The sequence below is a fragment of the Eretmochelys imbricata genome, chromosome 18 (assembly GCF_965152235.1).
Source record: "Eretmochelys imbricata isolate rEreImb1 chromosome 18, rEreImb1.hap1, whole genome shotgun sequence".
Taxonomy (NCBI): domain Eukaryota; kingdom Metazoa; phylum Chordata; order Testudines; family Cheloniidae; genus Eretmochelys; species Eretmochelys imbricata.
Window position 1 is genome coordinate 11,210,712 of NC_135589.1, and position 25,970 is coordinate 11,236,681.

Consider the following 25,970-nt stretch of genomic DNA (forward strand, 5'->3'; position numbering starts at 1 on the left):
AAGTAAACATTGTACTAAGACAGGAAAAATATGACTGAGTCCTTAATTTAAAGTTGCCTTAAGCAATGAAGAATTTTATAAAAAATACCGAACAGTACAAAGCAACACGCTTGACAATTTTCTTTCAATCAATGTGATGTACAGATAATTAAGGTTTATAGCGTTATTGCACCCAAGGGCCCACATCAGGACAGGGGCCCTACTGTTCTATGTGCTGTACAAACCGAGGTGGACACAGTCCGAGCTACACAGTTTGTAAACTGCCTCTGATACTACTGCCTCCCGTCCCAGTACCAGAACAAAACCCTCGTGATTGTCATAGTTTCTCAGATATATTTAATCTATTCTAACACAGCAGGCTGCTCCACTGAATCTCATTAAGAGACTCCTCAAATTTTCACAGATTGTTCAATCTGACGTAAAAAAAGTGCCAAAAACTACAAGGGTCACTTCTCCAAATATAATACGGCAGAAGGCACCAAAACAAAACCCACTACAGTACAGTCACACAGGTTCTGAATCAGTGTCAAACACCACAGCTATCTTTGAGGGCTTAACAGATGGTCCTCAGTCCTTGAGAACTAACAAGACTAGAAATAAATGCTGCATACAACTGGTAAACATTGAAAGTGCGCTGATTGGTAGCATTCCCAAATCGCCCAAAAAACAATCCTAGTTTTTCAAAAATAGCGAACATCTGATTACCATCTTTTTGCTTCACATTTCAACTAAACATGAAGTTAGCAGCTGGTATCTCGATAGCTATTAAAACTAAACACCATTACTAAATACTATCTGTAAGTATCTAGGAATACAAGATTTAATCAGTGTAAAGCATTCATCTCTATCTTTAGCAACCTGTGAGATAGTTGGTGCTGGAATCCTGTTGCAATTGAGGTGGGGAGAAAACAGCAAAACGGTAGTCAGCATGATAGCATTTCGAGGTCCAATACCTCATAAACGTCAAGAGCTAGTAAGAAACATTTCAAGAGACTAGTACAAATACTACCAGGACCAATAAACTTCCCAAGCTTTGTCCTGGACCAGCAATCAGAAAAAAAGTAAACATTATGAGCACTGCGAGATAATCTGCCAGAAGACATAATTATAGGTTACTTTAATGGAGGAAATGTTCCTTTCTTTTCCTGTGTGTGATATCTATGCAAAAAAACACTTTGAGTCACTTTTGCCAGAGGTCAAGACAGACATTTATTTAGCTTCCTTCCTTAATAAAAGGCATAATTATCTACTTCTTAATGGAACACAGCCTCCCACAACCTTCAGTCAGATTTTATAGCCAAGGGTACACAGTAAAATAAAATGAAAAATATTAAGGATGCAAAAGAAAACTCCACACTTAAACCATTCGGATTTCTTTTGATAAAAGAAATGTAGGCTCTCTTTAGTGAAAAAATGAATCTATTCTACCACAAAGAAAGCATTTTGAAATCACAAGTCATAGACTAAAGCCAGAAGGGACATTGGGTCATCTAGTCTGATCCTCTCTATATCACAGGCCGCTACCACTACCCTCAAGAATCCACACACTAAACCCAGCCACTGAAATTAGACCAAAGCATTGCAGCCCATAGCATACTATACTATTATTTGCATTGGCTCAGAATAGGACAGACCGATGGGCACCAGTGCCTGAGGCCACAGCAACCATGGGAAAATGATTAAGTGAGATATATCCAGTTAATCCTGGCAAGTGACCAGCACCCCTATGCTGCAAAATCAGGCATATATATAACCAGGTCATTGCCAATCTGACCTGGGGGAAAAATTCTTTCCCAACCCCACATACGGCGATCAGTTAGACCCTGAGAATATGAGCAAGAACCAGCGAGCCAAGAACCTGTCAGAGAAAACACTCAGTGCCATCTCAGAGTCCTGACCTACCCCATCCATTATCCCATCTCCAGCAATGGCCATCCCTGGTGCTTCAGAGGGACAGAAACTTACAAAAAAACATAATATATTGGGGGGAGGGGAATCCTATCCTGACACCTGCACGTGGCCAGCTGAAACCCTGAAGCATGAGCTTTTCGGAACATGTGACAAACTGGAAGCGAGCCCCAGGGCTCCTGAGCGCCCTGTCCCCTACCATTCATCACAAGCAACTCTGTCATACAATCCCACTCAAATTTATACAGCTCTTTCTTAAAACAAAATTAAGTTGATTAGCCCCACACAACTCCTATTGGCCTTAATTTATTCATGGCCAGTTTATCCCCATTTGTTCTTGTGTCAACATTGTCCTTCAACTTAAATAGCTCCTCACCATTCCTAGTATTTAATTACCCCCACGTATTTCTAGAGAACAATCACATCCCCTGTCAGCCTTCTTTCTGCTAAACGAGCCAAGCTCTTCGTCTCTTCTCATAAGAGAGGCCCTCCATTCCCCTGATCATCCTAGTAGCTCCTCCCTGCACCTTTTCCAATTTGAGTTCATCTTACATGAATATGAGTGACCAGAACTGCACACACTATTCCAAATGAGGTTCTACCGGTGCTTTGTACAAAGGCATTAACACTTCTATATCATAACTGAAAATGCTTCGCCTCATACATCCTAGGATCGCATTTGCTTTTTCCATAGCCACATCACAGTGGTGACTCATTGATCAGAGGACGATTACCAACACACCGAGTTCTCTTCTCTCACTGCCAAACTATGAGTCCACAGCTTGTAGCAGAAATTATTATTAGACTCTAAGTGCATGACCTTGCACTCTGTACAACTGAATTTCATCCAATTTATGTCACTTCGTCTTCAAAGTCCATCCAGATCTTCCTGTATAGTATTCCAATCCTCCTCTGTATTGACGATACCTCCAAACTTTGTATCAGCAGCAAATTTCATTAAACATGCCTACTTTTTGTGCCAAGGTCATTAATAAAAATATTGAATAAGAATGATCTCAAGACCGATCCTTGAGAAACTCTACTAGTAACCACGCTCCAGTCTGACAGTTTATCCTTCAGCACAAACCATTGCCTTCTCCCCTTTAGCCAGGTCCTTATCCATATTACCGTTTTGTACTGATCCCCACACCTTATGCAATTTAACTAATAATTTCCCACGTGGTACCTTGTCAAATTCTTTACTCAAGTGCAAATATATTAGATCACTGCACTTCCCTTATCTAAAAAAATCAATTATTTTCTCAAAGAAGGAAATCGGGTTAGGCTACAATCTACCTTTGGTAAACCCATCTTGCATTACATATCCCTTACCATTTAACTATCCTTTCCTTCACCATTTGTTCTAAAGCCTTGCATACTACTGAGGTCAGACTGACAGGTTTGCAAATGCCAAGATCACTTTTTCCCCTTTCTAAAACATAGATAGAAAACATTAGCTATTCGCCAATCATAGGATACTACCTAGCTACCAGGCTCGCAATCTCATGAGCCAGTTATTTCAGTATTCTTAGATGGAAATCATCTGGTCCCCCTGATCAGAGTGCACTAAGCTCTTTAAGTTTTTCTTCCACCTCAGATATGGTAATTTCCATTTCTAGACACTCATTTCTATCAGCTCTACTGCCTTCATGCACCTATTCCATATTATCATCCCTACTGAAAACTGAAACGAAGTTTATTCATTTAGTTTTGAGGTCACACCTAGATTATCTTTAATCTCTTTTCCATCCACACTCCAGAGTGGCTCCACCGCATCCTTCCTTATTCTCTTTTTATTTATAGAGCTAAAAAACGTCATTCTTTTATTTTAATTTCCTTGACAAGACCTAATTCAGCTTGACTTTTTAAAAAAGTCTCTTTATTCCTACATTCTTCCTCACCTTCATGATGTAGCTTTCTTTGCTGATCAACCCTTTTCTCCATTCCCTATAGGCTCTCTGTTTACTCCCAAGTAAGGAGGAAGGAGGATAGGCGCAGCATCTTCCTATGATTTTGTTCAGTACTTAAAGCAGAGCACTAATCTAAGTTATTGCTTTTAGGCACTACCACAATACAAATGAATAGCAACACCACCGCTATGCAATTTTAAAATAACTTAATCAACGCCACTTTATTGTTGTGCTGTGCACTGACACACATCTGCTCTCACATATTCCTTTGTGGAAATCACATACACAAACAGTTTCAAAAATCTTATCTGGCCCTAACAAAGGGAAACCCACGCTATAAACATAAGTAGAGGAATTCTTCAATTTAGGGAAGTCATTAGAGGACAATTAAGAAAAATACTCACGTGAAAAGGTTAACTCAGCTAGGGGAACATCACAGTCCATGCAGTCATCAATGAAACAAATGCATACGCTTTCTGCTTTAATCTCCACTCCAGAGATCAGTTGAACTGGCACAGTCCCCTGGCTATCTCGACGACCAGAGGCTAGCGAAAGGGATTTCAAAGGTTCGGCATTCTTAAACAACCAACTTGCTGCTTTTTTCAACTGGCCTTAAAAGAGATCAGCAAACAATCATGACATTTGCTATGCACATTATTTCAATAGAACATATTCATACAAAATAACCCTGAAAAGGAATCAAATGAATTCCCAACAAAACCAAAAAGTTATAGCAAAATGTAGAAGTGGTATAAGGTTTGTTTCATTTAAGAAAAACAAGGGAGATTAAGGTTAGGAAATATAATGGCATTCTTTTTTATCAATACAAAGTGATCTTTTAACGTGTCATACTGAGAAGCAACAAAGTATTTTGTTGGATTAAAACGTGACTGACTATACGTGAGAAGGAGAATGACAACGTTGAACAAACAAACCAAAAGAGAATTTTGTGCCTTAAAACTTTAAATTTCTTTTCCAGGTTGTGTGTGTAAAAATGAGGAAAGAAAGCAAACCATTTAACAAGAAGAAACGAAGAGCATGAAGGTCAGTGTGTGTAACAGGGAAGAAGTAGGTGCAAGTGAGAAACACATGCAATGTAGAAACTGATGAGAATTTCTAGATAAAAAAGAATTTTAGGATGTGGTGGGAGAAAATATACTTGATCCATGTAACAGCTACAGAGAAACTGAAATCACGCTAAGTGGTAATTTGAATAAATATATTACCATAGTGTCTTTTAAAGTAAGATATGTCATTCAGAGACAAACTCAAAAGAAAAGAATATTTAGGAGACAGGGAAGAACTAGTAGTAAGAGAATGAAAGTATTTAAAGGATCTAGTTAAGACAACTATTTTTTGATGACTGCAAGATGGAAAATTGCTACTTTCTATTTTGTCTATATATCAAGTGACTGCTAATTTGTATGTTTTGATGTATTAAGAGCCAGGCTCTCATTTACCAAAACTATAATTGCAAGTAATAGAAAAATTATTTGGAATTACCTTGGCAAATCAAAAGAGCTTTACGACAATCATCCATACCAAATCCCAGTTCCTGAAGTCGAGCCAGCTGTACCTCTGTAATTAGAGAAACTTTTAGCCAAACATTTGTCCCCAGGTGAATTAGTTGCTTTTCTTTTTTGTTTTTGGTTTTTTGTTAAAATGAAACTTATTATTGTTCAAAAATTAGTTACCCTCTACAAGTGGATCAATTCTGAAAAAATAAGTGATTTCTACTTAAAAAACAACAACAAAGCATTAGGATTCAGGGATGTTTTAGGCCAAACGTTGTATTTTGTTTAATGTTTGTGAGTTAGAGCCCAAGCTAGATTTACCAGTAGGGTAATTTAGTGTATGCACTTAATTTAATTCTGTACTAACAATTCCTGGATCCATACATCAAATCCTTCTATGCTGTGGGGCATTCCTCATCTACTTTCACATCTCCCCCATAATGCCTAAGTAACGTAGTAGAGAAGACAGAGTCTATTTCCTTGTTTTCATAAAGTTATACTCCTAACTACACTCAAATTTTAGAAACAAAACTTTAACAAAGCCTAACAGTGAAATGTTGCTAGCAGGGAGGGAGAGGCTGGTGATGCTTATTTTTAATTATAATTCTCAATATAAACAATTTAAAAATACAGTATTCTCCTGCAGTGATTGCAACCTAAGCATTACTGCATTCTGCTGAATTAGGAAGGCAAGTTACTGATTAAAATTGACTGAAGACTAACATTGACTGTTCTATTTTCACATTACAAGCAGAATGAAAGTTTCATCACTACTTGATGGCATCCATCGCCATATCACGTTTTATATAATCAAGCTACAACCATCTGTTTTGCTAAAAATTACATCTGGCTTTACTCTGCAGAAGCCTCCTTAAGGCATGGAAAATGGCTTTAGTCTAATAGTGGAATGCATACCAAGAACAGGATCCAATATGTGTTTAGATGTGTCTCTGTTTTCAGATGTTGATGATGAGGTCTCATTTTCCCAAGATGAACTGGAAAGATTATTAGCAGCAGTGTCGGGATCCAAGACACAGGATTCAGGCACAGCAGCACTGGTCTGCCCAGGGATGGACTTCGCAATGGCCAAAAACAGCTGAACATCATTATAGGACAGTCTGATGTCCAGTGCTTGTAACTGAATCTAAATGAAATTTAAAAATCCAAAATGATTAAAGCTTTTAAATTGACAGTTTTTCCATTAATTTCCCTTTTGCATGTTATATATTGTAGCAACACACTGCCAGGATGAAGATAAGAATAACCATATCAAAATCAGATGTTTATACTGGTTTCAAAGCCTTCATACTAAAAATGCCAAGCTTCTGTCATTAACCAATAATATAGTAATTTTAAATATCCAACTACAGGATAAACCATCTGAACATGCTGAAGAACCCTAGATATTAGTATGTTCCTGTCCAGAAAGGGATTATTCAAAATCCCCGATCAGGAGAGGAATTTCTGTTTGGATTTCAAGGGGCTGGGGGGGAACTCTAAATGTATTTCCTACAAACAAATGTTAAGAAGATGACCTACAGAAAAATAAAGTTATTCTTTTACTAAAAACTTATGGCCAAGAGCCAAAAGTTCTAGTGTGACATCTCTTGCTTTCTGTCACAAGTTTTTTTTCCCTATTGATGTCTGAAATAAATGTATTGAATACCCCTAAAAATACCACCAGAAATCACTATCCTTACCACTAAAAGTATGTTTCTGGCTTGTCTGCCTCTTCATTTTATCTTGAAAAACAATTTGGTCTTATTCTTTTCTTATGTATATGACAAAGCATTATTCTGAATTCCCAAATGTGATGTACCAGTATAAAGTATTCTAGATTATTATGACAATGCCCATAAAATTTGCTTCAGTTACTTTCTTTGATCTTACCTCTAGAATGGGTGGGAAATCTTCACTATTGAATGCATCCAACAGTCCTGAGCCACGAGGGTAGGATGAATTCCCTACAAGTTCCATTTGAATATGTACAGGATCAATGATGGACAGTGCTGTGTCCTGCTCATTTCCCAGTCGGCATGAAAAAACCTAAGTGATTGAAATGAGTGCAAATCAAAATGCATGGCTACGTATAGCTCATGCAAATTTTGTTTCTTCTCTCAGCTGCCAGAATGAAGCTCTCAACTCCCCTTTTTGTCTGTAGAGGGAGCAGATAGGTTTTATCAAATCTATTTTTAAGGAAGTCTTTCCCTTTTACTTTCATTCTTAAATTCACGGACACCATTTCATACGGAAACTATGTAAGCTAAAAGCTCAAGAGGATTATTATTTTAAAGATTTTTGTCTGCATTTAGGGCTTATGAAAGGGGGCTGAATTAAGGCCTCCTGACACGGGAGTAATCTATGTCATCCACAAAACATGACAAAGACAAAGGCAAGGCAAGCTTCCCCCACAATGCCCCATCAAAATGCCAGATCTATAGGAGCCACTTTCGGTAGGTGGGGGTAGGCAAGAAACTGGCTCAGTCTTCATGGCTCATTCAATCCTTGGTCTTTGCTGAAAATATCAAACTGACCAATTAGCGTTGATTGCAGTGGTGATTTTTTCACATGGACATTTACCTACTGCAAAGCAGATTGAAACCAAACAATTTCAAGCATCAGAGGGGTAGCCGTGTTAGTCTGGATCTGTAAAAGCGGCAAAAAGTCCTGTGGCACCTTATAGACTAACAGATAGTTTCAAGTATGCCACCAACAGCCATCAGATAACTAACCGTCATGCCTCACGTGACCTGGATTTGAACTGGTGACCTAGATGAGAAAAAAGAAAAGGAGTACTTGTGGCACCTTAGAGACTAACCAATTTATTTGAGCATGAGCTTTCGTGAGCTACAGCTCACTTCATCGGATGCATACCGTGGAAACTGCAGAAGACATTATATACACACAGAGACATTGTTTGGTCTCTGTGTGTATATAATGTCTTCTGCAGTTTCCACGGTATGCATCCGATGAAGTGAGCTGTAGCTCACGAAAGCTCATGCTCAAATAAATTGGTTAGTCTCTAAGGTGCCACAAGTACTCCTTTTCTTTTTGTGAAGACAGACTAACACGGCTGTTACTCTGAAACCTGTCTAGATGAGAAAGGCTCTTATATCCACCCAACAGTTAAGAAAAAGTGTTTCAATTGCAGTTTCTTTTGTCATAATGATACTATTAGATTGGCAACACCTTCCAAATCCCAAGCCTGAAAGGAATCTCAAATATGTTATCAGATAACATTTCTAGGTCTTAAATGCAAGAATTTTATATATAATATTTTTAAAGAGGAATCACAAATTTATAACCCTCATGTATCTGAGGAATCAAAACTCAGATCAACTAGCTTCAAATACAAAAGTTATATTTTATTCTGTGGTAAACAGTTGGAATCAGTGCTATTGCAAGGTTAGCAACATCCCCCAACCACTCCAAAGCTAGTATGCAAACTAAACATATACAAATTAAAGATACAAGAGTTCCCTACTTCATACTATACATAGATGTTCAGAAGTGAAATTTCCACGGGTTTATATGAACAAAGCTTAACATAAAAATCAAAGACACATATATAAAATCACTGAATACCTGAAAAAAATATCCGAGCAATGCCATTGCAGACAACAGTCCTTTGCAAATTCAAGTTTAAAGGTTAGGCCATTGAGAAGATGTATCTGACTGACAGTTTGGTGAGTTTCCAGCCAAATACTTTAACACTGTGGCAGAAGCAGTGCAGAAATGGCCTTTATACTGCAATGGGTTGAGAACATTTGATAAGGATATTAACAGGTTACGGTAACAAAGCACTCCAGAGACAATTTTTAATATATTCTGTTTGTCACAGCATTTCAACTGAAGGTTTAATAGTATAGCATCTTAACCCAACACTAGAATAAATGCTTATAAAATCCAAAAAAGTTTCATCTTACCTCAATGCCAAACAAACTACCAGAGAAAGGACGATCCACCAATTTGGGCTTGTACGTGAGGACAGTGGTTCCTTTCAAAATAATTGCATTGGTATCAAAACAAGACATGTCTTCAACTACCACAAATTCAGTACCTGACCAAAATAAATAAAAAACACTTAACTGTGAAACTTGACAACTTCATTTATACTGTTTTTAAAATTTTTAGTCGAGGATTCTTAATTATCCATCCCCCAGGCACCTGATTTACTCTGCTTCAGCATTATTCTGAGGAATGTAAACGTGACAGCTCCTAAAGACAAACAAACAAACAGTCTATGCTCATTTGTGTAAGCATAAAACAATATATATTTACCCGTTACATTAATCTTGACTTCCAGTTGTTTTTCTGTAGTCACCTGGAGAGAAGAACGTTTTGTAACTATTCCACTCTTCACTGTTTTAGGAACTACAGTTGTTTCACTGCTGTAACTGCGTTGTCGGGAAAAAGTCAGATTATCTTGCTTTTTAACATCACTGGGAGTATGTAGAAAGTCATGAACAAGCAGCAGCCAGTCAAATATTAAAAATACACGAAGGTTATTCAGAACAACTGTGAAACAGGAGGAATCCTTAGTAGATCTAATAAAAAAAAAAAAAAGAAGAGCTTGTATCATATCAATTTCACATGCCATAAAATCTGTTCTTTAGTTCTAGCATCTGACTTTCCACCTTGGAATTAATTTTGATATTAAGGATCTATGTATCAGGTGAATAAGTAATATAGTGGATTTTATGTGAATGTAATCAGCTTACATGTAGTTTTCTCAAAAAGAAAAAAGGAGGACTTGTGGCACCTTAGAGACTAACAAATTCATTTGAGCATAAGTTTTCGTGAGCTACAGCTCAACGTAGCTCACAAAAGCTTATGCTCAAATAAATCTGTTAGTCTCTAAGGTGCCACAAGTCCTCCTTTTCTTTTTGCGGATACAGACTAACACGGCTGCTACTCTGAAACATGTAGTTTTTAAAAATCTCTAATAGAGTTCCAGAAAAGTCTGTTTTTTACATCAGCCTAAGTTTGTGAGCTTGCTGTGTGCATGTAAACCTAACAAATCAAAAATCATCAAAACTTTTATGAAAACAAAATAAACAAGGAACAATGGTATAAATAGGGGGCTTCATGTAATTATAAATTAACTTATACAACCATCTTTATCACAATGAAAGTTTTTTGTACAATGTCAACTTTTAAATTTTAAATGTTATTTTTGACATCTGTTTGGTATCACTTCTGATGTAGTGTGTGAGAAATTTAAACCTGGCTCAGCGCCTCTTAAAAAGATTAGAGATCAATTTGTCTCCTCTCACACTCTGACCACATTTTGTAGCACAGGCAGCTTCTTTGTCATTCCGAAAAAATGCTACCCTAACTGAACTTTTTAGTACCACATTTTGAATATCCCTTCTGGAGGGACAGAAAATTTGACTTAATTATCTGGAATGTCAATTATGTCTGGTCATGTTAACTGGAAAATATTTCAGGTATTTAAATACCCAGGAATCTATTTTCTGACACATTCTAAACTGTACAGTCCCTAAAGAATCATAATTCCTGTTTGAGAAGCGACACACATGCCCAGACTGTAACAGTAAAATCCTTTCACCCTCACTGGTTCTCTAGAATATTTCCTAAGGCAAGAGCCAGGGTAAGACTATCACGAAACCCTGCAAAACTTTTTATCTAGTGCCAAGGAGATACTCAGCAATGAAAAAGTAAAAATAAATAGTGCATATGATTAGTAACTATACTTCATATGATGTGATCTCAACAAAGCTACAATCTTTAATGTTCAAACTAACTCCCCTTTTACAAAAATACCAGGGTCAGTCACAATCATTTCATATGATTATATGAAGCACTACATTTGAAAATCTCCAGTATAACCATAATAATTGTTCTTGCTAAACATCTGTAGCTATTCTAAGTTAGTTCAAATAGACCAGTGTACCCTCGAAGAAGCAGAGGTGTACCAGGGGGTACATCAAGTCATCTAGACATTTGACTAATTTTACAACAAACTATATAAAAAGCACTAGCAAAGTCAGTACAAACTAAAATGTAATACGACTTGTTTATAATGCTCTGTATGCTATACACTGAAATGTAAGTATAATATTTATATTCCAATTTATTTATTTTATAATTACATGGTAAAAATGAGAAAGTAAGCAATTTTTCAGTAAAAAGTGTGCTGGGATAGTTTTGTATTTTTATGTCTGATTTTGTAAGCACGTAGTTTTTAAGAGAGGGGAAACTTGGGGGTATGCAAGGCAAATTAGACTCCTGAAAGGGGTACAGTAGTCTGGAAAGATTGAAAGCCACTGAAATAGACAAAGCCATCAATTGTTCCTGATCCACTTTATTCTACACAGTTACAGTACAATATATTCCTTGACCCTATGTAACAAATATTTATATTTACACAGGTACCTGTTACAGTCATAAGATACAGGCCTTCAAAAAGCTTATGTATGATGAACTGTTAATGCTACAAAAATACTGTAAATACCACAAAAACTGGTATCAGTCTGCGTTCTCTAGTGACATTCATAAGAAGAGCTCAAAGCATTTTGCAAACATTAACTGAGCTGCACAAGAACACTATGAGGTATCACACTAATTTTTCGAAGTGTGAAAGAATTAGAGGTCAAATGACTTGTCTCAGCTCAGTCAGCGAATCTGTGCCAGGACTCGGAATACATCACAAGAGTCTTACTTCCCTCTCCCTTCCTTTAACCAACAAGACAACACACACCCACTCATAAAAAAAATAATAAAAAGAGGTCTCATTTAGAACTCTAAATGTTGCTATGTGCAAAATATATGCTTTTTCCCTTACATGATTACATTATCATGAGGTACCTTACATTTCAAACATATAATTAGAACTGGACAAAACTCAAACTTCTGATGCTTTCAAGTATTCCAAGAGAACTATATGAACAAAGACAGCAAGTGAAAGATCAATGCCCACTTACATGAGGTAGCATGGGGATTTATTGTTAAAATAGGTTATGTAGATGAGGAGCCATTTCTGGATTTATTTAACTCCCCAAAAAAGGAAAGGATGACATCTACTGGAAAGTTATTTTAACTGCAGGTGCATAATCCCTTTGAATAAAAATTCCATAATTTAAATACATATGATATGTATGTATGTAATAAAGACTTCATTTGTAGGCAGGTAATTTTTTAAAAAAGTTATAAAATGTAAGGATAAAGAAGAGTTTATGATGAAGAAATACTGATGTTATCTGATTATAAAAGCCACTTCACCTTGAATTGTCCCTTGAAATGTGTTAACTACTTACGCTAAACAATCTGTCCCCATCTTGTCTTTAGCTGTGACACTCTGAGTAAGTTTCCCAGACTTGAAGTAGAGCTCTGTGTAAGCTCAAAAGCTTGTCTCTCTCACCAACAGAAGTTGGTCCAATAAAAGATATGACCTCACCCACCTTATCTCTCTTGTTGACTGACATCACTACAACAACACTATTAATTCATACGTCAATATGATATAAAGAAAAGAGCTTCTGGATTCACCTACCTGAAATGCAACTCAATCTGTATTGCTCCTTTATTACTGCTGTTCTTTGATGACTGAAAGATGCAGTTGAACACATTGGGCATGCCTAGGGTTGTCTTCTGCCCAGCATAACGAGTGTCAAATGCCATCATAGAATGTGAAACCAAGTTAACCGATTTTGTTTGATTTGAGAAACTCTCAAAAAGCAACTTGGATTTCTTAAAGTCAAACCTGGTAGGTTCAAATGAAAAGAAAAATAATTAATTGTTAAGACTTTTTCAACATATACGCCTACAAAAAAGAAGAGCCATGGACTCTTAAGTGTCCATGAAATGCGGACAGGACTTCTGTTTTTAAAAGATTAACCTGAAAGCCCTTCAACTCACAAACTGCATGGAATCCCATCTGTCTTGGAAGGATAAAGGGCTGAGTCAACCCATCTGGAATTTGAACCCTTGGGTTTTTCATGCAAAGCTCAACTATTAAGTGACTGTTCTTATTCCAAAATACAACTTGGGAGAGGCGAGGAAATGAAGAGGTTTAGAGTAATACAATACTTTCCCATCAAACCATCTAATTCAGACTCCATCTAGCTTATGCATTCTGTACAGATATTTAAGAATCAATTTGTATAATAAATCAGCATACTTTATTTCGTTCATATCATAACATTAATAAACATTAATTCAGACTAAAAGCAGAAGTCAAAGCCATACCTGGCTAACGAGCTGAGTCCATCCTTTCCTTTAGGTTCAACCAGTTCCAGACTCACATTAACCATGTCAATAAGGAAAGACATACAGGTATACACTTCTCCACTCAACACAGTCTGCAAATGGAAAACACCAAGATTCCTTATAAAACACCTTGGTTATTTCAGATCCTTGATTTAAGAATTTTCTAATGAGCAAAATAAGCAAACATTTATGAGGTCATATACAGTGTTTTCCCAGCTAAACTTGATTAACATACTTCAGAAAAATTAAATTTTAGAACAATTGTAACCACAAACTAGAATAAATGTAATTCAGTTCCACAGTAACGTCAACTAACCTGTTATATTGGTTTTATAAAAAAAGAATAATTTCAAATTCCTTCTATAATGAACATAATTTTGTTGCCTGCGAAACAATTTCATTTATTTATTTATTTTAAATGTACTCTCCATGCCAGGCTTTTCACCAAAGCTCTACAGGAAACAGCAACCCAATTACATTTTCAATTCCAATTAATTCCCTTCCATGGAAGCTTTAAATTTCATCTCAAGTACTAATCAAATAATTAACTAGTGAAGGAAGTGCTTTTTAAAAACAAACACTTATATTGTGCACATATTAGTACTAGGAAGGATTCACGTAACCCTGTCTAAAATCTTTGGGGAACCCTGTGTGTTTTTGGTAAATTTTCAAAAATGTAAATTTGCTTCCATGGTAGACAGGGGTTCGGTGTGCTGTGGAGACAGTACTCGGGATCCCCACAAGGTACAAAGATTAAATTTGTTATTCAGCTCCTCCTTCCATCTAACTAACGACGAACACGGATTCATTCCAGATGGTGTGCTGTCGGGTCTTTCTGGAAGGATGGTATTTGATCCTGTGCCTAATGAGTAGGGGACATTCAGGACTCTGCTGCAAGGCATCCAAGAAAAACCATACTAGAGTTTTCACTAAAACTCACAGTTTTCATGTTTGTTATAATAGTGAACACTTTAAAAAAAATAATAATAATAATAATAATCAGCACGCCTGTTTAAATGCCACTATCATCCATGGACAATTACTACTGTTCATAATCTCTTTTCAAAACAATTCCGAAACAAGCAGTGACAATAGCAGGTTATGATAGAAATGACACACATGCTCCCCTTTATTCCTTGAATTGCTCCTGAGACAGACAATTCCCAAACACATTCAAACAAACAGAGAGCTTCACAACCGCCATTGTTCTTCAACTAAAATTTTTACCTACCAGTGAAATAGTGTCTTTTAACAAACTCTAGACAGAACTTTTTTGCGCATGTTTTTAACCTAATAGAACTCAAAGTTTCTCTCACATGAATTCTTGGATCCTGCAGATCATAAGGTCGCATAAACTCTTCTACAGGTTCCCCAAGGTTATTCTCCAATAGTCCTCGAATCAGTTTATATTTACTCAGATCCAGAGAGCAATGGACTGATGACAGATTGCCATGAATTGATACGTCTGGAACTATATGACTCATCTCCCTACAAAAGAGAAAGAATCAATGTCATAAAACCTTCAATTGAAATGCCTACTGATGGGGAAAAATAAACAAAAAGAAAACAGTTCCACAGAAAGAGTTCCACCTCCCTGACAAAACTGCAGCATCTCTCATCCAGCTATGGGTTTCAATAGTATATGAGAAGATGGCAGATATTCTTCCATCTAAGACATATCACCAATTTAAGTGACAAATCATAGACTCATTATTGTGTTTAAGTGTTTTAAGGTAAAATTTTCAAAAGCACCTAAAGGACTTAAGTGCTGAAGTCTCATTGAAAGTCAATGGGTCTGACTGAAGTCACTTAAGTGCTTTTGAAAATTTTACTGTAAGCCTAAAAATTACCAAAGTTCTTGATTACTTTCTAGATAAATATAAAATAATTAAAAGAATTATAGACATTCAAGAAAATGCTTAAAGCTTTTTTTTTTTTTTAAACACTTATTAAAAAACCCAACATGTTAAGGCTTAATACTACCCCCCTCCTCACCTTCAAGTGTGTAGTACTTTGCACATTGGCCCGCTTCCATGGTTTGGGGGGTGGGGGGATTTGCTAAGAGCCTTGTGCCTGTAAGAATGGGTTTCTGACCATCAGATGATTAGAGCTGAGTGAGGATTCTTGTTTGGAATAATTCCTAATTGGCCCTGCCTCTCCACTGCTGGGAGGTTTCTCTGAAATATCCTCTAACTCCTTCCACTCACGCTTAGAACCAGCTGATGGAAAGCAGAGAGAGAGTGTGTGTGTGAGGGGGAAAAAAAACAGGAGAGGAGTGGGAGAAGGGTTTACTGGGCAAGTTAGAAACTTCAGTAAAAGACAATATAACTCAGCCTAAGAGCTCTTAAGTGGAGCATGGAGTCTTTTGTGAGCAGTGGCCTGTTTTTCAGAGATACTAAGCATTCAATGATTCCAACTGAAGTCAGTGCCAGATAAAGGTACTCAGCACCTCTGAAAATCAAGGAACATACTTAGGTTGTTCAATATGAATGTAAGTATTTAATCCTAGTCACCTAAATTTGATTTTTTTTTGTCCTTATTTTCAAATATATGTCAAAAACTATAGTGTGAAGTGCTTCTCATCATATTTACTTACAAACTGCTGGGCTGTGTAACATGGGTAACAATATTTCAAAATATCAGTAAAAATAGGGGGGAAATCTAAACTATATAATCTGTTGTGAAGTTAATATACATTAAACCACAGTATACAGAGTAAGAAATTATCCAGATAACTATAACTCACTTGTCTAAGTTTCTCTCTACTTGCAGCTTCAATCCAAAAGGTTCCGTTAAGAGACTTCCTCCTGTCTGCCTGACAAAGTAGGAAGGGAAGGTCAGATCTGCACTGGTGTCCTCCATAGCCTTAGAATACTCTCTCGAGTATCTCTCTGCAGCAAAGATGTCCATGTTCTGCAGATCAACCACAATGCAGTCTAACAGGCAGATATGATCCTCTGTAAGAGTACACAAGATTCATATATCAAGCAAGATTAAAACATTCTCAACTAATGAAACCACCTACTTTACTGCAGAAGAAAGTTGACTTTATTATGGAAATAATTCCGTTCTGTTTATGCTGCTGCATCCAACACCGTAGCATTTGATGCACATAAGCATTAACTCATAGATATTATACCATGAATTCCTCAATTATGTGGGTGCAGAATGTGTCATGGAATCCACTTCATGCAGCAAAATTGTGCACCAGAATTTAACTTTCACGTTTAGGCAAAAGTTATGTTTCTAATCCTTGTGAGTGCAAACATAACCTTAAAAACATGAATCATGTAGTAACATCTTTGAGTTTCCAGACAGAATGGGGGAAGGGAATTGTAAACTTCCCCACTCTTCTCAATGAGTTGTTAATTCTGAAACCTAGAACAAACGTACAAATCTCAACATTGTTAATTTTATCACTGCTGATCATTTAAAGCCCAACCTAATTCCCACTGAAGACAACAGAAATGCTTCCATTGACTTCAATGGGAGCTGGATTGGACACCGTTAACTATCTCGTGCCCACAAATCTCAACTGCTTATTACTCATTCCTAGAAATCAAAATCCCAAATGTCCACTATTCTGCCGCCCAAACCTTCAGCTTCCTCCTTCTTCTATAATGCAGTTATGTCCTGCCAATACGAAAATCTGTGGCCTGAAAATATGGGAGGGCATATAATAACTTGAATATCAAAACAAACAACATAGGACCGAAAGTACTGGACACATTTTTAATTTTTTTAAATCTTAAACAAAACCTTCAATTTTGAAGTACAACTCTGTGAGCAAGCAGTGGATAGGGAAATCTATCTAGGTTTTTTTCACCATGGCACTCAAATGCCTTTCCTCTTCTGTTCCCAGGCTTCTGTTATCAATGATATTATGCTACAATGAAATGAAATTTAATTACAAACTGTACAAAAAGGAAGGACAGACATTCCTACACCCTTCACATGAACAGTAGCAGACAGAAAGGTCAACCCTAAGATCATGAAGTAACCATGCCATATAAGGTATCTCCTAAACTAAAATGAATAATTGATATTAAAAGGAGGAAGAGTTAAGTAGGCCGTTCTATTATCTCTCACATACCTGGACTGTGAGGGATTTGTGCAACAGGTGATTTTGGTGTGTGTCCTTGCTGCTTAGTCAATGTACTCAGTTCAGACTCACTTTTCAGGTTCATAATATTTGTTCCAGAAGATGATTTCATGAATAACCCTTCTTTCAGGCTCATGACCCCCTTCGATTCATCTGCACTTGTTGTTTTCTTTATGCTGTGTTTTGGGGTTCCCAGCGGTGAAGAAAATGGAACAGAACCCTGCTAATGAAAGGAATACAGTGAGTTACAACAGAGATTGGACTTCTAATTTTAAAAGAGATTAATACATGAAGTAATTTTCTAAAAAGTATAAAGGGTGGAAGCTGTGATATAACCACTAACCATAAACAAAGTCATCTATTTGAAAAACAAAGTGTCACTCAGAATTGTGGCCCACCTTAAATATTATAAACAGTTCCAAAATGAAGTCATATGATCACATATGAGCTCTTTGCCCCGCTTTTAAAAAACCTCAACAATTTTTCACTAGAACAAGATTTACAGTATAATACATTTAGAAAAATAGGAGTAAAAAAATCTACACAGATATTAATGTTTTTTAAAGTTTCAGAAAAATATTTCATTAAAAATTATTATTAAGGGGGGTGCATTTTGGATATTTCTGATATAGCTGGAAGGGTCAGACTGCATACATTTTATGATCAATTTTGTGCTAATTATTTTCAGGCCTTTGATCACTTGGGTAAAATGATGACTGCTGTAGATTCAAAGATTTTTTTTTTCTTTTTCTTTTTTTTTTTTTTCATCATAGTAACTACTCTTCATAATCATATTCCTAGATGAGGAATACTGTGAACAGCAAATTACTACAAAAATAATAATTTACTCATTCATTTATAGAAACATTTAAAATGGTGCCTTTCTATATGCTCTAGGCACCTTTGACATGACAAAAATGCATCTTACGTGCAGCAAAACAAACAATTTAAGGTAACTCCCCACTAATAAACACCTTTAAAACCCAAATCTCTTTGCCTCAGAATAATTTCCCATCTTTACAATTACAATTCCCCAGAAAGAAGAGGAGCTTTGTTTATGTTTGTGTTTAGTATTGTACCTTTTCTGCTTCACTCAGATTGTAAAAGTTTCATGCACTAGAGTTTTCCATCTTCAAAAGACAAAATCTAACATCAGAGGGCTGCAAGGGACCTTACTAGTTCAAACCTACATGAAAGGTTGGTTGGTGGTTTTTTAATTTATCTGGGTTTTCTGAACAGTGGGAAATTAACTAAAAATATGTTAACGTTATGGGCTCTATTTCCCCCATTTAATGCTTCAATAGCTCTCACTGAACACTACTGGGGGTTACATACCTTCTGTATACCCCAAATCCAATTCAAAGTTATCTTTGTAGGTCTGGGGGTTTTGTTTTGTTTTAAAAACACACCTCTTAGATTTAACTACATTTCACCTGCCTGAGCTAATTACCACCTATTTTCCCCATTTGTTTCAGCAGTCTTGGATTTCTCACTTTCCTGCCCTTACAGTGCTACCTCTAGAATTTGCTCTTTCACTTTTGCACTGTATTTGAGACGTTACAGAATGCTACCCCCTCTCATAAGCCATTAAGTAATTTTCATATCTTTAAATTTTCCCTCAAAACCTTCCTTTTAGCTCTAAATTAGGAATTTTTCTAGCTGTAAAGTTTAAGGCATTTTTGGACAGGATTCTTCATATGCAACTTTCATCATATCCCTAATTAATAAAAAAAGTTAAAGAAAGAACATGCAATCGAAAAATCATATCACAACACCCATGAATCCACAAAGTTATGTAAACAAAAATCCAAACATGGTCATCTTCAGGCATGTGTGAAAAACTTAAAGGAGAAATAAGTGTAAGAACACTGCAAAATAAACTCAAATCCAATCCTTATGGAATTCTACAAAATCACTGAAACAAAAGAAATGCGCCTTTTTTAATATATAAACTAACTAATAAGTGCTGAATTCCACAATGATCTTTTTTCTTTAAATGAACACCTGACACCTCTGCAAAGATGTATTAGTACCTCACGTAAAATGGGATCTTCATATGCACTGCTTTGCAAAATCAAATCCTCAAAAACAAATGAGGGGCAGGGGAAAAAAATTTCAATTAAAGACCCCAAATGATACACACATCTTCTATTATTTAACCTTTATTAATACAACTGCTTATGTAAAGGGTTAAAGTGATTGATAGCCACACAGCTTCTCCTGAATCCCCAAATATTAATGTAAATCCTATTTAAATCTGTTAATGCAGCAACATTGCAGCATGTCATTTCACCATTAGAATTCCATTATCACCTTGTAGTAGACACGCCTCACATTCCCTGCTGGCCATCTCAGCCACAGTTGGGGGAAGAAATGAGGATAAAGGATCAGAGGCACCAAGCATCCCAAAAGCAAGGGATCTGTCTCAGTTTGCTACAAGTCCACTGTCCAAACCAGTGGAAAAACATTTTTGAACATCAGTAGAAGGGGGAACAGTGTTTGACACCGGCTACCAACAGCTCATTTTTATGCTGCAAATCACAGTCTGTCAGCCCTTTTCCATTTCTCCTGCCAAATGCTGCTTTCTATAAGTAACTGATCCCAAACAACCTACTTCGGAGGTAGAGATGGAATAGGAGGGTTCCACATACATTCCCTCACACAAAAATTACACTGCTGCCCTTCTCAATATCAGTCTCGCTTAATTTTGCTCCCCACCAAAGAACATATGCTTGGCTTTGTTAAGGGGGATGGGGAGGAAGGAGAAAATACATCACCCCACTTCTGCTCTCAAAATCCTGGCTTAACAAGCATATTATAAAAAGAAAAGGAGTACTTGTGGCACCTTAGAGACTAACCAATTTATTTGAGCACAAGCTTTCGTGAGCTCCAGCTCACTTTAAGGCTTATGCTCAAATAAATTGGTTAGTCTCTAAGGTGCCACAAGTACTCCTTTTCTTTTTGCGAATACAGACTAACACGGCTGTTACTCTCAAACCAAGCATATTATAGTTATTCTTGGAGATCTAGCCCTACTTGTCTCTACTGACCCAATGGGAATTTTTTCTGACTATGATGGCTGGCTAGGATCCTGACATTAATGACTAACTATTGGAAGAGGACTGGCAGCCGCGCAAAGGAGCTGAAGGACTTTTTGCTCATCTCATTCAGTATTCTGACACAATTAATTTTATTAGCAGCAAAATAGCTAAGATTGTAATGCAAAATATAGAAAAAGAAAACTTGATGGAGATGGGAAAAACTTGTTGGAGGTGGGAACCAGAGCTCAAAGTCATTACACTGACCTTCAAAAGAAAAACATGCGGTCGATTAAAGTACTGTTTTCCATTTTATCCTCTAGAGTGTGTTGTGATGTAATAGTCTGTGGGTATGGAGAACTAAAGAAAATTCTCTTGAAACTTCAAAGGACCTTTCCACATTTAGATAGAGAGCTAAGATTGATGCATTAAAAAAACCACATCAATAGCAGATATTCTTTCAATTCAGAAAGATAATATACAAAATTGTTCCTACCTTGTCTTTTAATGAGAAGGTACCTGGGCTGCCTGCAAAGAGAAACCTGTTCTTGACTTTTAGTTTCCCAAGATTAGCCACAATAAGATAGTTAGACTTGGAGCTTTCGGGGATGAGCAGGACAGGAGCACCAGCTTCAATGTCAAGAAAAACTCGGGAGGTTCGCTGCGCCTGATCTCTCACCTGGTGGAATAAACATCCAATTTAAAATATACTTTCAGGTGCCACAGAATAATTTACCAGGATGCAATCATTTTTGGTAATCCTGTAACACGACTAGGCATTTTTGTAATCTCTCTTTATATAACCTTTTTAAAGGTAAGATTTATTTTCTACTGCTTCTAGCATCTAATATGAAATAGCTTCCTTTTATGATGTTTCTTGACCGTTATATTATTAAAATACATTCAGAGGTAGTCCAATTAAAAAATGGCTAGTTTACTGACAAATGCTCATAACAGCTAACATTTATATTAATTTAAGACCAAATAACTATATACAGATGGACAGAAATCTGAGAAACTATAAATTTTCTCCCCACCTACAATAGTGAATTCTTGTTTAAACTATAGAGAAACAGATGACTGGTTTGGAAAGAAAGGGCTGTGACAAACACTGAAAACAAGCCAGAAGTCATGTGGAAGACAAGAGTAAAGCATAAAACATTTTACTGTCCCAGTCAAACTCAAGTATGTATTAATACGGTACACTGAAGTAAAATTGAACTATATAAAAAAAATCTAAATTTCAGTTTAGCTACAAATTGTTGTTTACAGTCATCCCAGATTGAAAGGAAGTAAATAATCACGTCTGTAAATCATTATAGTTGACAACACTTTTCATCAGCTCTTTATTAGTGAAAGCAGATTAGGCTGAAATTTGATCAGCAAATGAAAGAGTTTTTACCGGTCTACTGCAAATCAGCCTATTTAAACCAACTAGGATGAAGGATTCCAGAAAGAATCAGGCATTCTTTGCAACACACAGAAGTACTAATCTAAATTCAGAAAACAGGGAATCTGAGCCAGTATTTACTGTTTCACCTTCAGAGTTTACCCTTACAGTCAGACAAAAGCACACTATAATCAATCCCCTTCCTCACAGAGGCCAGTGAAAAACAAATTAACCATATGTAATATCTCTATTTCCTGACACAAATAAATAAGCTCCACAAATAAATGTATAAAAGTGCCAAATAAGAAGCCATGAGAAATTCTTTATAAAAGTCCAAAATTCTCATATTTTTCATAATCAAAAGAAGATGTGCTATGAAAATGGCTGTTGTTTCTTCCAACAGAACTCCAAGACGTTTGTATATTTTCAGAGTATTAGTCCATTACATTTCTGAAAAAATATTTATATTACTAAAATAATATTCAGTCACCTAGTAAATAAGATTCAGATACAGTAAGGATTAACTTTCATTGGTTAGCGTGAGAACCATTTAGGATTTCATATGTTACAAATTGAAAAGATCAATTAGATCATCAAATCCATTCCCCTGTAAAGCTGGGATACATTTTCCTGATAAATTCACCAAGTAGAATTTCCACAAGATATGCATGATTTTATTTATCATAATACAGGTGCGACACACAAGATAGCTGATAACAGACTGATTGATCTTTATTTCTTGGTCCCAGTCGCACAATATGGGTCAAGACTGCAACAGGTTATATGCCATCATATCACAGGGACTAGCAACCACTAACATGCCTGACTAATGTACACTGCCACATGCCCATTTAAAATGGAATTTTTGCGGGGAAAATCAGAAATGGTTTCCAGTAAATTAGATCCCTCATAACATCCAATATGTTAACAGTGTTACGCATCTCCTGCAATCCTTGGAAATCAGATCTCATTACAGCCTAATACTTCTCAAGTTACTATGAGGTAATCCGGTAAAACAAAGTGCATGCTGTATTTCAACGGCAGGGAATGTCTACACTGTACTAAGAATGAATGTTAAAAAAAACATACTATTTGTCCTTCAATTGCTGCTCTCTGGCGCCCTAGGACATCCTGAAGCTGAGTGAAATGTTGAATGAAAGACACCACCTCCGCCTGAAAGCGCTGAGTATGCACATACTGAACTGATGCCATCCGCAAGCTGATACGAATATCACACTCTCGTTGTAGCAAAGGATCAGGTTGCCCATACCTGTGATAACAAATAAAATATTAAGATCATACAAAAATTAAAAACTCCTACAGTTTTAAATTCACCCACAATTGAGCAGCAACATTTGCAAATTTCTGTTTCAATGAAGTGACAATTTTAACTTTAACAGTACCTTATATTTGCACAATTAAAAAATGAACTTAGAGCACAATTTGAAAGAATAAATTCTTAACTAAATCCTAACTTATTTTGCAGGTATAAATACCACTGTAATTAAATTAAGCTAGTAAAAAAAAAAATGAAATTCTGAGTTTTGATTGCTACTCTATCTTTAACTTAGTAGGTCATGCCTACATTCAACAGATATCCAGAACTGTGATATTTTATCTCTCAAATACAGTATTATGTGTTACAATACTTAGGTCATAAGTGACAGTAAAAAAAGAGAAGAACATTCAACTCTGAATTTCAATGTGTTCTGTTGGTTTAAGTTAATCTTAATGCTGTCTGAACAATTTTTAAATCTACTTATTTTCTAATGACAGAATATGAAGAAAAGATACTTAAAATTGAAACATCCGAAAACATAGCACAAAATGGCATTTACACTGAGCACAACAGCTTTAGGAAGTACATAATATTGAAAAAGCCGAAGTCTAAAATGTAAGTGAGACCAGTGGAAACGAACTTGCTGCAGTTCACAAACGGTACCAGAGGTATAATTTATACTGAATGGGAAGTTTTGAGGACACAAAAAAACCCAAATGTCATTAGAATAGTTCAGATTTTTATCATAACACTAGCTGATCCCCCTGAAGGGTCAAGGCCTGCTGGAATTGTGACACTGAAGGAGGTCCCCTCTCTCCCATATATCTTCCCTCCTCACTTCCATATGCTCTGTAGCCTGCCACTACAAAAATATTCCATCCTTTAGAGGGCACCACACATACAGCCCTAGGCTAAACCTAAAGAGGACCAGGCCTGTATATACGTTTCATGGATCTGATGCAGAGTTCCTTAAAATGAGAATTTTGCCCAGTATGTCAATGGGAGCTTTGTTTTTGTAAAGAACTCATGATGCAGTCTAGTGTGTTTATCTACACAACGTGCTGCTTTCTAAAGTTTTAAAATTAACTTTTGCTCTAATAATAATAATAATATCTTTGTTTAACATTAGTTGTATCAAATGACAAAACTATTCAGTTTAAAAAAACAAGTTCTATTTTATTTAGGGAAAGGTCAAAATTCTTTGTTTTTCAAATCACGCTTGACAGAACCATAAGCAACATTTAAAAAAAAATTCCTTCACTGCTGTGTGTTGACAGACACCCAGCATCAACTAAAATTACCAGTCAAACCCCCTAAAAAAAGTTTGCAACAGATACAAGAGTGCATTTTTAACATCACAGGCTTTCAAGATAGAGCACTTTATAAACTGAACATTCAAATGTTTTTTGATGTTTTGTTTTAATAACCCGCTAAACATTGTGCAACAAGAAAATGTTCCATTTCATACTTGTAAATTTGGAAAATGAGTGCCTCTTCACCACTTGTAGTGAAACGTTCTCTGTAAAACTCTCCATGAGAGGTAAGATCACTTAGGGACAGGCTTCCAATGCTTCCCTGTAGGGCTAAATCTCCATCTAAAAAACAAAAGAAAGACCATTATTTATCTTAGAGGATATTAATATTAATTAACTCTCTGTAGTAAATCCCTTGTTACTGTATAACGGGCTTACCTTTACTGGGATAACCTAGACCTTTAACAGATTATTGAACAAAAGAGATGGGAAAACACAAAATCTCACATTCCAAAAATCAAAGCAAATCACTCCTACAAGTAACAAAAAGATTGTACTAATCTAAACAATTTATGTTGCCAAAAATAAGGTTTGCATATGTAGTCTAATAATTACATTTCAACCCCATGCCTAAAAATTGAGATGTATATACCTTCTGAAAACTAAACATTTTATAGATTTGAAAAAGATCTCTCTCATTGAGAAAATCAGTCACTTTTTATAAAACAGAACAAAAAAGGTTTCAAAAACTAAACAGATTTAGATCTTAGCTGATCTCAGCACCAAGAATTAAGCATTCAGCATGCTACAAGTGATGCAAAAGTTCCAAAAAGAGGTTGTTGTGAGATTAATCCTCCAAACCTAGCACCCAATGCTGCACGAAGTGCTGGAAGTTAACTTTAAAATATGACAATATACATGTCTGGATGGGGTTAATTTATAAGACTGGAAAAGAACGGCTGCAAGACTGTTTAAAACAGAATAGTTGTGCACAACAACCATCTTTCATTTATATAAAGGTTTATAAAAAAAACTAGACTGGCAGGATATAAATGGTCATTTACAGAAAACGAACCGGTTCTATATACTTGTGGAACCTCCAACTACTGGGAGTTACTTAATCTCTAAACCCTTTGATTTGAAACAGTAAGCCCTATAGTTTTCACTCTTAAGAGGGTATTCCTATTTCAGTGTTTGCAAGGAACACCGTGTGACACAGGACAAGTCATGTGTGGAAAAACACTGAAAGCTACCCGATGCAATGATTCAATCAATACCAATTAACCACTGAAAGTCTGCATTAAAATTTGCCTGACCTAACAAGCAAAAACAAGCTCCCAGTAA

The 25,970-nt window shown here is 36.2% G+C and overlaps 1 protein-coding gene across 5 annotated transcripts in view; it reads right to left on the minus strand.

Moving 5' to 3' along the window:
• The window catches only part of VPS13D (vacuolar protein sorting 13 homolog D), a 189,126-nt gene that overhangs the window by 129,598 nt on the left and 33,558 nt on the right, over window positions 1–25,970 (minus strand). For 3 of the 5 annotated variants that reach the window (XR_013348386.1, XM_077837552.1, XM_077837553.1), the window contains 14 exons: window positions 24,842–24,968; window positions 23,184–23,364; window positions 21,201–21,383; window positions 17,658–17,889; window positions 16,311–16,521; window positions 14,881–15,052; window positions 13,544–13,656; window positions 12,849–13,058; window positions 9,614–9,879; window positions 9,259–9,392; window positions 7,223–7,378; window positions 6,248–6,476; window positions 5,322–5,396; window positions 4,223–4,429 (listed from right to left, as the gene is read on the minus strand). Coding sequence is in view for 4 of the 5 variants with exons in the window: in XM_077837552.1 (XP_077693678.1) it covers window positions 4,223–4,429; window positions 5,322–5,396; window positions 6,248–6,476; window positions 7,223–7,378; window positions 9,259–9,392; window positions 9,614–9,879; window positions 12,849–13,058; window positions 13,544–13,656; window positions 14,881–15,052; window positions 16,311–16,521; window positions 17,658–17,889; window positions 21,201–21,383; window positions 23,184–23,364; window positions 24,842–24,968 (2,496 nt within the window). In the remaining variant the exon portion in view is untranslated. The remainder of the gene's footprint in view (window positions 1–4,222; window positions 4,430–5,321; window positions 5,397–6,247; window positions 6,477–7,222; window positions 7,379–9,258; window positions 9,393–9,613; window positions 9,880–12,848; window positions 13,059–13,543; window positions 13,657–14,880; window positions 15,053–16,310; window positions 16,522–17,657; window positions 17,890–21,200; window positions 21,384–23,183; window positions 23,365–24,841; window positions 24,969–25,970) is intronic. The other 2 variants (XM_077837556.1, XM_077837555.1) reach the window with 1 other exon arrangement.